At 41.5% G+C, this 14,825-nt stretch overlaps 1 protein-coding gene across 1 annotated transcript in view; it reads left to right on the plus strand.

Annotated features, from left to right (window-relative positions):
- The window catches only part of cdk18 (cyclin dependent kinase 18), a 43,575-nt gene that overhangs the window by 17,887 nt on the left and 10,863 nt on the right, over positions 1-14,825 (plus strand). The window contains exons 2-9 of the mRNA XM_041947958.1: positions 1,678-1,813; positions 7,888-8,024; positions 10,460-10,591; positions 10,892-10,948; positions 12,017-12,131; positions 13,225-13,319; positions 13,419-13,481; positions 14,430-14,553. Coding sequence (XP_041803892.1) covers positions 1,696-1,813; positions 7,888-8,024; positions 10,460-10,591; positions 10,892-10,948; positions 12,017-12,131; positions 13,225-13,319; positions 13,419-13,481; positions 14,430-14,553 — 841 coding nt within the window. The 5' untranslated portion in view covers positions 1,678-1,695. The remainder of the gene's footprint in view (positions 1-1,677; positions 1,814-7,887; positions 8,025-10,459; positions 10,592-10,891; positions 10,949-12,016; positions 12,132-13,224; positions 13,320-13,418; positions 13,482-14,429; positions 14,554-14,825) is intronic.

The raw sequence follows: 14,825 nt of genomic DNA on the forward strand, positions 1-14,825 counted from the left end.
TTTCATGACACTATTCATTGAACCATAAACATACTGTAGCAGTGTGAGCTCTTACTTTAAAACATGTGCTTTTCCATGCTCTGACCAGCATTTTTAGAGACCTGCGTGTGTTCTTCTGAATAAAATAATTTTTAGAAAAGACATTAAAAAAGTGAAAATAATAAGTCAGCAGTGACTTGTGTTTGCACACAGGACACAAACCCCTGTCCTGGGTGAAAGTCCTGTGTTTGATCTATTCCCCCTCTCCTCCCTGTGTGCATTCTTTGTACTATGTTTGCCCGGGAAATGGAGCAATGTTATGGATTCTTGAGCTGAGCGGTTTGCCGTGGCTGCCTTAGTCATCCATGTTTTTCAGTTTGAGAGAAGCCCAGAATTTACCCAGAATTCATAGCAAATTAATCCCCCTAAAAATACTTGAGAACTAGACAGCTTTGCGCAACAGATGCATTTAGATATTATTTAGACTAAATGGGGAGATTTCTTTCTTAGGAACCCACCTATCACTTTTGAGATCTATGCAGTTTAAGACATCAAAATAACTCATGTTGATCCCATAAGCTCTCCTTCATTCCAGTTGATGTCTGTCAGAAAGCCTTACATTGTTTCAAACCATCAGAAAAAGACCTGTGTATTTAAATCCCATTGCTCAGCTGTTGAATTATGTACTGTTTCAGTTGTTTCAGTGTTATGGTGTGGGTTAGAAGATCACTGCTACTGAGATAGTTGGGGTGGATTATTTTCACTTTCATCTGGATTCATCATTTTTGTGCATGTTTTGCATATGTGTTTAATGGCATGTTCCTGTTTGGAATCAGGCAGCCGTCTGAACTGCACTGTGCAGGTATTGCAGCCTTCAGGGTAATCAGACAATTCCCTGATTGCTCAGAGGCAGTGATATTCTGATGGGTTATTGACGCTTAAAAATAACCATAGGGAATATTGAGTCTGGCTGTAATTGAACCCAGCATACATATCTTATCTTAGCCTTTCACAATAATGAGCAGAAACGCACACACACGCAGACACACATGCACAAATCCGTGTCAGTAAAGGAATCACGGAGACCCCATGACACCAATCTGTGCAGCACACAGACCAGAGAAAAAGAAGAGAACAAAAAGCTGAGTGAGAAGAAAGTGCAGGAGAATGAAAATTAACTGTTCGGGCCGGTGGTTGTGTAACCTACTGCGGGAGAGGGTATATTGATCAGATGCTTTCCTGCTGCTTTCTGCCTCATTATCAGATGACACAGAAGACTGTTTTTGGCCAAGCTGCACAAAAAGATCCATTACAGCTGCACATCATGTTCTGCAGCTTGTCTCATGTCGGCAGTGGACTGTGGAGCGCTTACCCATCAGTTTCTTTGGTATATGGTGTACGATATATTCTGTACATAACATTAATAACACATTATTATTATTATCAATAATAATAATCAGATATTGTAAGAACTACTAAATGCCTTGCATTTAGAAAACCTTGATGTCACTCTGTTTGTATGGTGTTATACGGCTATACATAACAAATATTGCAACTTTATATTGTGTTGTTGTTTTTTTTCAAGAAAAACATCAGAATGTGCTGATGCACACCTCAATGGACTGGGGGACTGATTGTATATTTCTTGGTGAATGCGACTCAATGTGTGTGTGTGTGTGTGTCTCCTTCTCCTCCCAGAGCCTGCTCCTGAGCACCATGAACAAAATGAAGAACTTTAAAAGGCGTTTCTCTCTTTCTGTTCCTCGCACTGAGACCATTGAGGAGAACGAGTTCACTGAGCAGATCAACCAGCTCAACATACGGCACACTCAGGGTAAGACTCTCGAAATTAAGCTGTGTAAGCTATAACCAGGCAGAATGTTGATGTTGGATGAAGCCATAAACATGAATATCCCTAAAAATTGAGGCTTGTACAATACTCAAGGTCTGGTTTAAGTTAAAGCTGCGCTAATCAATATTTTTATATGAATAATTGATCAAGTGCATACCTGGAATGTGAAGGAGTTGTTCATAGTGACAATCCCACAGAGAATTTTCACTCAGCTGTTTAGTTCCCCAGATCTTTAAGCGTTTTAGCATGTTTCAGATCATTGTTTTGGTTTTATGGCCCACAGCTTTTACTGTTTGGTTTCACTCTCACTGCTCTCAACAAGCATATTTCCAGACAGGTGTTTTCAGTGAAAAGACTCTGAGAACTGCACTGCACACTTCTTGCCCATTAACAAATGGGTGATCGGTTTTTGTCCGCTCCTATTTGAGAGATATCAGTTATCAGTGGCCACGATGGCTGACAAAACCTTTTTATAACCATCGGTTAATTAAGCATGTTCATGTCCTGAATCCTGAGCTCTACTTTTTTTCTACGTCTTTTGGTGCCTGTTTGAATGAACAGCTCATGTCTAATAATAGAGCACAAACTGCAACCTCGGTCTGGGTTTTAATACCAAATACAAAAGCCTTGCTTCCTTCCGTGTCTGTAGCGGACCCTCGCAGATTATCTGGGGTTTTTCCGGCTACGACTGGTACCACCACCGGCGCTGAGCCACCGAGGATCAGCAGGCTTCAAAGGGAATTGAGGGTTATGGTGGGATAAGTAGGAGTAGATAATCGAATGGAACTGAATGCATTCAGAATAGGATTCTGAGTGTCTCGTCTTATTTATGTAGAGTTTGACTGCGAAGATAGCACAAACAGATGGAGTGAAAGTGAACTGGGTGAATACATCATGGGCAATTTTTTATTTCATACCATAGAGCCACCAAGATGGTTTGCTCTACGGTATGAAATTCATCTTAGATTTGATGCTTCATGTGCATCAGGTGGGCTGGAAGGTCACTCTAGGTGTACTGATATGATCTGCCAAGTCAAGTGCACAAACATTATCAGGCAACCATCATGCACTGCACTCAAGTGGCTTCATGAGACCTGCTCACATGTAAAGCACTTGAGTCAACTAATCAAAATGAGGCAACTAAAGCTTCAGCCTCCTCTCTGAACGTACAGCTCAGTAAAGTGACAATGTTATTTTGGCTGCCTGATGGAGAGAAGCAGCTGGGTATGTAGTTTAACCCCCCAGAGTACATCTGCCTGCATCACTGTCTGCTCCTCAAGGTCAGGACAGAGGTGACCAGACAGAGAGAGAGGGGGGAAGAGGACAAAGAAGTGTAGATAAACAACTGAGTGAGGAAGAAAGGAGACACAAAGACAGACAGAGCATTCGACCCAAACCCAGCAGCCCTCTGATGTTGCCATTCCTCTCTAATCTTTTCCCATTCATCTTTTTTCCCTTTTGCTTCTTGCTCTCCTCTCTCCCATGTGTGGGATTATATCATGCTCCCACAGCGTTATCCACAGCATCTGCTGCTGTTTGGACTGAAAACATCATCTGACATTTTTGCAAGGATATAAGCATCACATGCCCGGAGCACTTCTATAGAAAGAAAGCTATTTCGCAAATGCTCCATGTTTTATTTTTGGATCCAGTGAATATTGAGGATAACATGGTGCACGTTTAACAAATTATTTGACATTTTGTGAAATATGCTAATTCACTTAATTGTAGTGAGGAATGTCTTCTCAAACACATCAGATTGGTAAATTTGATTGGAATCCACAAATTCAATATGGCAATAGTCTACATACCTTGAGTCAATGAAGTATTTTTGTCATATTCATAATACTACGGTATCTCTCCTCTAATACCTCTGGGATTACAAATCAGGCTGTTGGTGAATTACTATGACTTAGTATGGCTTATGCCTTATAATAATAATGGATGCACCTATTAAGTGCCTTGAGAAGTCAGGTAATTAATTCACTAGATTCATCAAAAACAAGTATTCCTTTGATAGAGGATTTTTAACCATAATGCCCACTCCTCATGTCTACCATGAATGGAGGAGACTGTTTATGTTTATGCTCACAAATCTTATTAAATATACAGCTCATGCTCAGGTGAGTTTAACTTCTTCAGTCTTATCAGATTATTGGATTCTCTGATATCAGTTTTCACGTTTAAGAACAAGAGCAGCTGGATCAAACTGGTAAATAAAGTAAGTCAATTAGTCTCAGATCACTGAGCACAGTGAACTCATTAGCATCCCTTAAGGCTGTGTATACACACAAATACACACATTAGATAGAGTGGCACATGAACACAAACGTATACACACAATTTCATTACCGCAAGTCTAGTAAGATGTTTTTTTTAGGTGTGTGTGTGATTGATTCACTTTCCTTGCCTGACTAACCACTAATATTTCACATTAGGCAGAATCCCTTTGTTCACTTTCCATATATTAGCCCATTTAAAGCTGTTGAGCTGAGTTCCCATATGAACGTGCTAATGTAACAGTGAGGGTAATCACATAAGCCATCAGTGGTACATGATAGATCAGAGCTGTGATGAGGGCTCAAAAACCAATCTTAATCCTGATTGAAGGAAAACAAACAAATGATTCAAGCCAGTTGATTTCAATCAGTTCGATGTGACAGTGAGTTGGTTGAGTTTTTCCAAACCCTCTGGCACACACATGCACAAAGTCACAAAGCATTTATTACCAAGCAGGTGGGATTTTCTTATCTTGGTTATGTTGACTGGCCATCGTCCAAAGCACACTGCCATTTGCTTTTACAGGAAAAGCACCATCAGCCACAGTTCCCAGCAATCTGATCATGTGACCTGTGTGAACATGCGATAGTTTTAGCTTTTGCTCCAATACAGCTGAGGAGTGTAGATAAAGTTAAACCTGCATTAATGAATCCCACCAGTGGCTTTGTGACAAGCTACAAGCACAACACTGACGTACAATCACCTTATAATAGTCAAAAGTGTTCGCAAAAGGATGCCTAATTACACATCCAGCAGACAAAGAGCAACATTATGTCATGTCTCGTCGGGTCTGTTGATGTGTCTGTTCACAGTGTCATGTCTTGTTATGCACTTCCTGTTGTATTGTGAAACCCTAACTCTCCTCTCATTTCAGACCCTTGACTTCCTGGTGTCCTTCCCACCTGTTCATTGTTACCTCGTGTATATATAGTCTCCCTTTGTCCTGTGCCAGATCGTCTTGTGCGTTATATGCCTTGTTGTCATTGCTACCACAGCTATAGTTAACCCAGAGTCTTGTCTTGTATTGTTTGTTTGTCTTTTGATCCTCAGCATCTTTAGTTATTTGCCCTTCTGCCTTAGTTGCCTTTTGCCTAAGCGCCTTGTTGTTTGATTTTTGGAAAAAAAACATTTTTGTTAATAAATCAGCCTTTGAGCTCGCCTTCAGTTCGTGTCCTGTGTTCTGCCTGTGAGTCCTGAAAGCCCTGACAGCCCTACGGGCTTATCACATTAGCATTCATTTGGAGCCATGTTTCAAGCCAATGCAATGTTACCTGGTGAGTGTACGTCCAACCCCCCTCTCTCATTTTTAGCTCTCTTTTTGTCACCACCAGCTCCTGAAAAAATATTGGTCTCGCTAAATGCTAAATTTTCCACTTTGTCCACCAGCTTGTTGATTTCTGTGTCTGCCTAGCAGCGTAGAGTGGGCTAATCAGAGCTGCCTGCTGCTGCTGGAAACCATGCAATGAGAACAGGGAGTGTCCACCAAAACACTAGTTCTTTGCCAGCCGTAAAACCAAAACAGTGAGCTGAAAGACTATACATGGGTTCGCCACTCCAAGCGATCCCTTTCACACTACATGGTCATTTTTCCTTCATTGATTTTCAAATATGGATTAGTGCAGCTTTAAGTTCACTCAACAAAACACACAGAAGCATACTGTTTCATACTACATACAGATGGAAGCGCCACAAAACCATCCTGTGGCGTACTATATTGGATTGTCCTTTTACTAAGGAGATGAATAGCTGGCATCCATCCATACTGCGCAGACATCAGGCACCGTGGGTGTCTGGGCTCATATCAGTGTCGCCTTTGCTGACCATAATTAGCATCTGGAGATCAAAGAAGCGCTGTAGCTGTGATATTCAAATGACTGACAAACAGGTTATCATTCGCCCCCCCCCCAGCCCGTTTAGACTGTCAATCAATGTGACACAAAGTGGCCTGTTAGAAGCCTCTCTGTAGCGCTGTTAAACTCACCCAGGCCATCTTGGCCTTAAATCTGTCTGCCTTCTTTTTATTTTACTGATACGCTAGCAGCTTGTTATGTGAGGTGTGTGTGTGTTTAATTGATAGAACAGTGGTGAATTTCCTGTAATATGAGAGAGGCCATAGTTCATGCATTCAATGTTTCTGTTTATACTGTGTGTGTGTGTTGAGGGGGAGGCTTTAAAGAGATATATGACACTTCCTCCTTAACACGAAGACCCGCTTCCCTTGTTCCCGATGGTCCCCATGGAAACAAGAAATTAAAGCACTTCGTGCTTTAACCCAGGAGCAACCAGTTGAAAAAACACATATGCACATCTGGAGGATGCCGATAAAATGGAGACACGTGTCCACTTCTCACACCACGCTTGCCATACCAGCCAACATTAGCCATTGAAATGGGAGATCAAACTGCAGTTGAAACCTCAGGTAGCATTCAAAAGACACCGACCAGGCATCAAACACACATCACATTCAGTTTTGTATGATGAGGATCAAAGTCCATTCTTCCCACCACACTAGGCTGGATAGCTGTCACACTGCAGTATCTGTCCCTACCCTTTCTCCTGATGAGCCTCGTCCATTAAAACAAGATGCTGAATCCAGTTTATGGTTGCGTGCAGACATTTATGCCCTTCTTTGTTTTGTGCCAGTATATTGGATAATCTTTATTCAACTTTGCTAATGATGTCTTCACTCTCATCAGTCTTAAAGGAGAAAACATGCAGCCAAAGCGGACCAGTCACAGCTCTTGCAATCGAGGCTACCTAGCTCCGTTTGGGTCTTCACCAAATCCTCAGAAAAATGTCTAGCTGCTGAGCTGCTGAATGATCCAGTTTGTGCATCAGCTGGTTGCCATTCGGTGCTGGGCAGGTAGAGGCTGTTTAAATCTTTTTCTCTGAAAGCAGCTGCTAGTGCTGAAAATGACTCAGAACAGTAAAGTCAATGGCAGTAAAACCAAAACAATACACTGAAAGGCACAGAAATGCTCTGCACAGCTGAAGGGCTGCAGAATTTGGTGCGAGTTCTCTCGAGGTTCAGTGGTGAGCTATTTCACACTGCATGCAGTTTGATATTTTGGGAAATATTACAATCACCTTCTTGCCAAGAGTATGATGAGAAGATTGGCATCAACCAAATGGCTATATGGTAAATATGAAGCTGGAGACAGCAGCCACTTAGCTTAGCTTTGCATAATAACTGGAAACAGGGGGACACACTCGGGGTCTGTACAAAGGTCACAAAATTTGTCAACAAAGCTGACTGATCAGGCACCACCTTACATCTCCTTTGTTTAATCCCCACAAACATGACGTGTTAAATTACATATGCATCCATAAAATGCAGGATTGAAGTTACTCAGAAAAGGGGTAATTTCATGAGCTAATTTCACTGAAAAATGTTGGTTAACAGTTGTAGCATAATTCACTTCTCCACATTGACGTAGGGTCAGCTTTGAAGGTGGTTAATGATTTACATAAGTCACAGATGGATGTTTGCCTTGGGTGGTTAAATGTCAGCTCTGGTTCTCTGATTAAAAATCTGTCTGAAGCATCTAATTATGAGAAAATCTAAGTAAATGAGTGGAGAAACATGACAAATTCACAAAGAGCACAAGGTGTCACTGACGGCTGGAGGATTATAAAAATAATGTGAACCACTTCTAAACACAACTTTGGGGATCCACCCCCTTGGTCGCTGAAGCTGTTCTGAAAACACTGGGTTTTCCTTTGTCACCCATCTGTACACCTGCAAAAGCTGAGGGATCATGTTTCTCCTCTGACAGGCCTGACCCCAGACAGGCTGGATCCTCCATCTCATGATGCCAGTCCGGTGAGCCCTGAACCATCAACACCAGGAGCTCAGTCTCCGTCCCATCTCCACTATCACAGCAAGGCCCAGCACAGACGTTTCTCCATGGAGGTGAGTAACAGAGGCTCAAAGAGCAGCTGCAGGAGGACACGGGTTCAGGGGTTAACAGGCAAAGTGTTAACTTTGGCTTCCTGTCATGCTGTAGTCACATGCTGCCATGTTTGACTTCTACAGTGATTTACTTGTTGCTTATCAGAAGTGTAGTGTTTCTTCTTTAACCTAAGATTATGTAACCACTATGGTGGCAAGTTACATACATTAGTCAACTATAACTGACCACATGATCAAATGTTAGACTGAGTTTATGAATCGCTTTATTGTGTTGGGGATAATATGTTGCAGTCAGCCAAACATCTTGCTAATATTAGGTGATACCATGGATGGATGTAGTATGTTGAAGTTAGTGTGGCATTAAGCGATATAGGCAAATGAACACAAGCAGTTCTGTGTTTTGAATGATTTCATTTACTTGTGCCGAGCAAAGGAACCCACATTCAAAGCATCCATTGTGAGGAAGAGTTGCCATGAGGCAGAGGTCATGCTCATCTAATAAGCTATGAAAACATAGCTAACTTAGCTCATTTCCAGAAGGCATTGTGCATGCAGCACAAGCCGTCCAAGTTGAACAGACTGATTTTACAAATTCTTTGCAAATGCATCACAAATAAGCCAACAGAAGAGTGATGACGAATGAAAGAATGTTTTCCTGTCTTTTCATCTTTACTAGTTAACATTAGGTAGTTTTAGACTGCAGAAAAAATAATTACATTCACTGTGCAGCTCAAAGGCTACTGCCAGCTACCAGCAACTTTTAAGGTTGAGGTGTTCTTGCAAGCTGCTTAATGCATGAGCTGATCTTCTGAATCAATCAACACAACTTAAAAATCATTATGGCAACTTAGACCATTCCATTGGTTTTTATTGACTCTCTTGCGTGACATATGCTTTAGTGATGATTGGATTGGAAAAAGTGGCTATTACGAATATTTAAAGTCACTCTGATGCATCAGCAGTGACACAAATAGTTTGTTCTCCTGTTTCCGCCTCCGCCAGCTCAATGAGACCCTCCCAAGAGCACCAGACTTTTTATTGGAAATGTGAGAGAGTTCACGGTTCCACCTTTTCAGAAACAATCCCTGTGGAGTGAGTGTGACTCACTTTGAGTCTCTTTCATACTCGACTCAACTCGTACCAGACAGTGACGTGAAGCTATGCCAGAGGGAAGTGTGTGCTCAGGAAGGATGGTGGTGCTGTCAGGACAGAAATAATAGTGCGAATGAGACAGGGTTGGGAGCTTAAACAATTTGGGTAGCTCCATTCAACAAGCATGAGAAATGAATGTAACTGCAGTTGTACCTAATGGCTGCGTGGTTAATTAATGCTCCAGTTAGCTATTATAGGGAGAATTGTATGGTTGCCTGGATGTGAAAAATCTCTTTGGCTGGTGCATAACATTGTCTTTTTAGCCTGCTTTGCATACATTCATAGCATTCAGACTATAATAGATAGATTTATTAGCTCTTTAACACTTGCAAGCCCAGACCTGACTTATCATTGCAGTGGAAGAGCCCACCATTAATTAATGACTTTTAAACATTAAAGCACTTTGCCACATCCAAGACACTACTCTGGTTATGAAACTGCCTTCAAATGAGGCTTAATGTTCACACAGTTTCTCTTGACTGTCTCTCATTATAAAATATGCCAACATTACCCCAGTGTGTGGGTCTACAATAGATGCTACCTGCCACATTAGCCATGGAACATGCTAATGCCACATTCAACAGGCTAACCAGCAGAATAAACAGTGAAGCAACATAAAAATGGGAAAAGCTACAGGTTCTAAGTTTGAAGTGGGTAATGATCTGATCTGATGAAGAGCTTCAGTTTTGAGGTGAATCCTGCTTTGTATCGGCCCTCAAAGCAGTTCGAAGTAAATTTATTAGCACACATACAACCTAAGAGTTTTCCAGTTGTTGCTGTGGGGACATTTCCATCAAGTTAATCTAGTATTTTAGATGTTTGTTTTTTTTTTTGTTATGTTAGAACCTTTTTATCTAACTAAAACGAACACACATTTTGTTCTGCACCTTAAAGTTAGCTTGTTCAGCACGCTACCAAACACACAAGTGTTAAAAACGCTACCTGCTCAGGTGTAGCACATTAAACGGCATGTAAACACACCTGGAATTTTTTCACTCTCTTCAGTCCATTTAGATGCTGGTGTTGGTTTTTCTCTTCAGCACCACTAACAACCGGCTGTCTGCCTATGACGTCTAGATTACAGTACAAATTTTGGTGTAACACTGGCTTGCTGACAGCCTGCCAGCTGCTGTCAATCAGGCACAGCTCACTGAGAGGAAAAGGAGCATTTCTGTTTTTTCTTCCTTTTGATAATAATAAAAGGTAAAACAGGTAGGTAAAAAGGTAAAAGTTAAACAGATAAGAACATGTTGTAAAGCTTGGTGTCTCTTAATTTCCTGCAGGATGTCAGTAAGCGCATGTCTCTGCCCATGGACATTCGTCTGCCTCCAGAGTTTCTCAAGAAGCTGCAGCAGGAGAGTGAAAACTCACCGCTCTGCAAACCTCTCAGTCGCATGTCTCGACGTGCATCACTGGTTAGTGCTCTGTCTATCTATCTATCTATCTAGTCCTCTTATCTTGCCCTGCTGTTACTATTTACTTCTTTATTAATATTGTAATGAGTGCATTATTTTCTTTGACATTCTCCCCCCGTTCTCCATTAAGATGTATTTGTTTTGTATCAGGCTGACAGAGTAAACAAGGATTTATACTTAATTAAGAAAACATTAATTAATGCATGCAAATGTGATCTCTTGACTGATCTGAGGTATAATTAGTACAGAACCATAACAGTGAACACCAGAATTAATCTGTCTTGTTCTTTTTGCCTCTAGTCTGACATAGGTTTTGGGAAACTGGAGACATACGTGAAGCTCGGCAAACTGGGTGAAGTACGTCCATACCAGTCAGTCTCACACACACCTTTTATAACCGACGGTTGATGGAAACAGCTGATGTGCAGTCCAGTGAGAGACGAGTGCACGACTGCTACACCCACTGCAGCCACCGACCAATAACTTGAGGCTAGACTTTATCAAACACAAATAAAGCATCTCTCTGGTGTATAACATCCACCACGCTGACCACAAGCTGTCTGCGGGTCTTTGTTATACTGAACAGGTTGCAGCTTTGTTTATGTGCCTGAACAAGACAAACTACAGTTTACCCATGTGTCCATTTGATTGTATTAGTTGGGCTTGGCTGGCTTGGCTGGTATTCTGTAGGATCACAGTGCATGGTCCTGCTGTGGTTGAGGAGATTGCATATCACGGGCAATGCACTGAAATCCCTCACCATTTATCTGAGGATGGTTAAGGACAGAAGCTGTCTGCATTAGTCTCAGTCACAAGGCTCAGCAGCAGATCACAGCGTTGGTGAGAGGTCGAAAAGAGCTTCTTTTGTTGTCAATTATCATGACCTGTGGTTCACAAAGGCATGATTTAGTTTTACATGCAGTGGAACACAGTAATTTGAACATGTGACCCTGTCCCTTTTCACATAACCTGAAAAGATTTGCTCTCATTGCAAAGCCTGGACATATGAAGAATAATCATGAGTGAGCTGTGATAGTAATGAGAAATCCCAGTAATCAGATCCCAAACATGTAAATATGCACTTCATTAATGGACTGAATCCTGCTGGAGACGCTTGCAGTGCATTGATGAAATGTTTTGATGCTGCTCATGTATGGTAGCGGTTAAAACTTCTAACCTCATTTAGTTTAGTTGGAATTAATTATCTGTTTTGATTTTGATGTGATTCGTGTTTATGTGCTTTGAGTGACAAGTCAACAGAAAACACATTCCAATCAAATTAACTTCATTTTTCTGTTGCTGTTAATAAAAAAAATACATACCTGCTCGTATTTGATTAACAGTTCTTCAGAATATAGTATAATCAGAATACCCACTAGAGGCGTGTGTGTGTGTGTGTGTGTGTGTGTGTGTGTGTGTTCATAGGGGACGTATGCCACAGTGTTCAAAGGGCGAAGCAAACTAACAGAGAACCTGGTGGCGTTAAAGGAGATTCGGCTGGAGCATGAGGAGGGAGCGCCTTGCACTGCTATCAGAGAGGGTACACACACACACGCACACACACACACACACACACACACACACACACACACACACATTTCAACAGACACACACAAACAGGTGTGCCAGTCCAGGGGTGCAGCCATGCCCTCATTTAATATACCTTAAGATAAATTTACACACAGGGGGCTGTTACTGTGTCACTTAGCATCCAAACTGGACGTATGATGAACTCGCTTTGTAAGGTCCACCTCACTCAGGAGATTCAGAGGAACACTGCATAGCAGCTCAGAAAAGAAACAGCACAGGAACAATGTCCAGTGTGTGTTTTATCAATCAGAATCTGGTTGCACTTGTGTTTATCATCATCATTTAATGCCAGTGTACTCTGTCTGTTTACAATCAAATGAAGTATTAATAATCTATCAAATACATGATCTTCTATTCAGCTTGTGGGCAGAACTGGTTAATATCAGTTGACTGAACAGTGCATCCAAGAGGACAGACTGACCTCACGTTCTCCTTCACATCCTGAACATGCGCTGCTGCAGTAGTTAATACATGGCTTTTCTAGCAGAAAAGCTTTATTGAAGACACAACATTTTGTCCTCAGGCTTTCATCATCTTCAATAAAGCTTTTCTGCAAGTAGAAGGACAGTGTGAGGGAGCTCTCCCTTCTCTTGTCTGTGGATGTTTCCACCTACACGCCTGTGTACAAGAAGCTGAAGGTGTCAGTTGACATTTTAGTCAGTTGAAACCCAGCAGTGCAAGTATTGTATCACTTTCTCTCATGATGCTAATGGCAAAAACTGTATGCTATAGAGATTCACATCTACTGTACAGGATTAGGGACACAGCACTGTCTGCAGTACATTTCAGTTAAACCTCAGATACAGTGACCTCTAGTGGCATGTACATGAGGACACAGCTGAGTTTAGACTAAACCACAGGTGCGGTTTAAACAGCTGCAATGACAACATAGTAATGGGGTATTTTATTTTGTTGTTTCAGTTTAAACCCACCTTAAGCTTGAAATCGTAGCTAAGCTATTGTCTATTGTGGTCGTAGGTTGTTCTGTAGTAGTTTCTACTGTTCTACAGCACAACTCATCTCTCCGTCTTCTGTCCACCCAGTGTCTCTACTGAAGAACCTGAAACACGCCAACATCGTCACACTGCACGACATCATCCACACCGAGCGCTGCCTCACTCTGGTGTTTGAGTATCTCGTGAGTACATCGGCAGTTCAGCGTGCAGGAGTTCAGAAGGTGCTGACCTCATTTATGGACGCATTTGAGTGTGAACACTTTGGCTGTTGTGTCTTCCAGGACAGTGACCTTAAACAGTACTTGGACAACTGTGGGAATCTCATGAGCATGCATAACGTCAAGGTGAGCCCCCAGCATGACAATGACTCAGCAGCAGCAGCAGCAGGTGTCAAACACTACTGACTGCGTACCAGACCAGACACCACACATGCACAGCTCCAGCATTTGCTGCTGCTTGTTCTCAAGCCAAAAATCAAATAATCAAGCACAGTTGATTCAGCATAGTAGCCATGGAAGCCTGGAATTAAAACAATGAAATAAAGTCACATTCCCAAAGTAGACCAGAGCACAAATCTCACAGAATCATAAATAAAATGTTGTCCCAGAAAGCTGTTTGACAGCACTTACTGCTGTTCTGAAGGTACTTCCAATGATTCTTCTCAACATCCAGATGAAAAAATATTCTGTCTGCTGCTCAATAAAAAAGATGTTTCACCTATTTCTCAAATTGCAATCTGGGTTGTGGAAATGACTGGATTTATTTTTTTTTATCTTTTTGTAAAACACAAGCAAATATTATCATAAATATGTTACTTTGTATAAAAATGTAAATACTGGAAAGAAAAAAAAAACAAATATACCGATATAACTGATTATATACATTTTAATTTTTGCTTCACATCATACAAAGTGAGCAAGGATATACAAACGTCATTTATAGCTACAATCTTTAGGAAATTAAAATTAGAAAATGAGTCACAACTTGGGAAATGGGTTGAAAATCTTTTTTTATTGTGCAGCAGATGGATTTTTTCATCCACAGCCGCGATCCACCATCCACAACCATCCACCGAGGATCCTGGAAATACCATCAGGACAGCAGCTAGTGTTCTGTGTTTTTCACATTTTCCCATGCACACATTTTTAGCTAAATCGAATGTGTAGCTCCATAACTCAAATGTAACAAGAGGCACAAACTGGAACTGAGTGATGCATATTATCTTTTCATTCTGTGATTGTCTTGGATCTGTTGGATTTTTGATCTTCATCATTTTCACTTTTCTCCCACAGATCTTCATGTTCCAGCTGCTGCGTGGTCTATCCTACTGTCACAAGAGAAAAATCCTCCACAGAGACCTAAAGCCTCAGAACCTGCTCATCAATGACAAGGGCGAGCTCAAGCTGGCTGACTTTGGTAGATAAGGCAGCACACTCTCATGCAGCATATATGAACATCAACAAAAGTGAATGTGGTCATAAAGACTCAGGCACTTGGGAATAGAATAGCACGTTTCCTGCCACAATCGCTTTCCAATTATATTTTACTGCCGCTCAGAGATCTCCTATCCTGATTACTTTAGCACCCTTACTTCCTGTATCCTAGCAACTGTGCCCCTCTCTCTGAGTTTTCTCAATATTGTGCTGGAAGTGAGTAGATGAACCCACCAGTATTCCCTCACTATTTTT

The sequence above is a fragment of the Chelmon rostratus genome, chromosome 2 (genome assembly GCF_017976325.1).
Source record: "Chelmon rostratus isolate fCheRos1 chromosome 2, fCheRos1.pri, whole genome shotgun sequence".
NCBI lineage: Eukaryota > Metazoa > Chordata > Actinopteri > Chaetodontiformes > Chaetodontidae > Chelmon > Chelmon rostratus.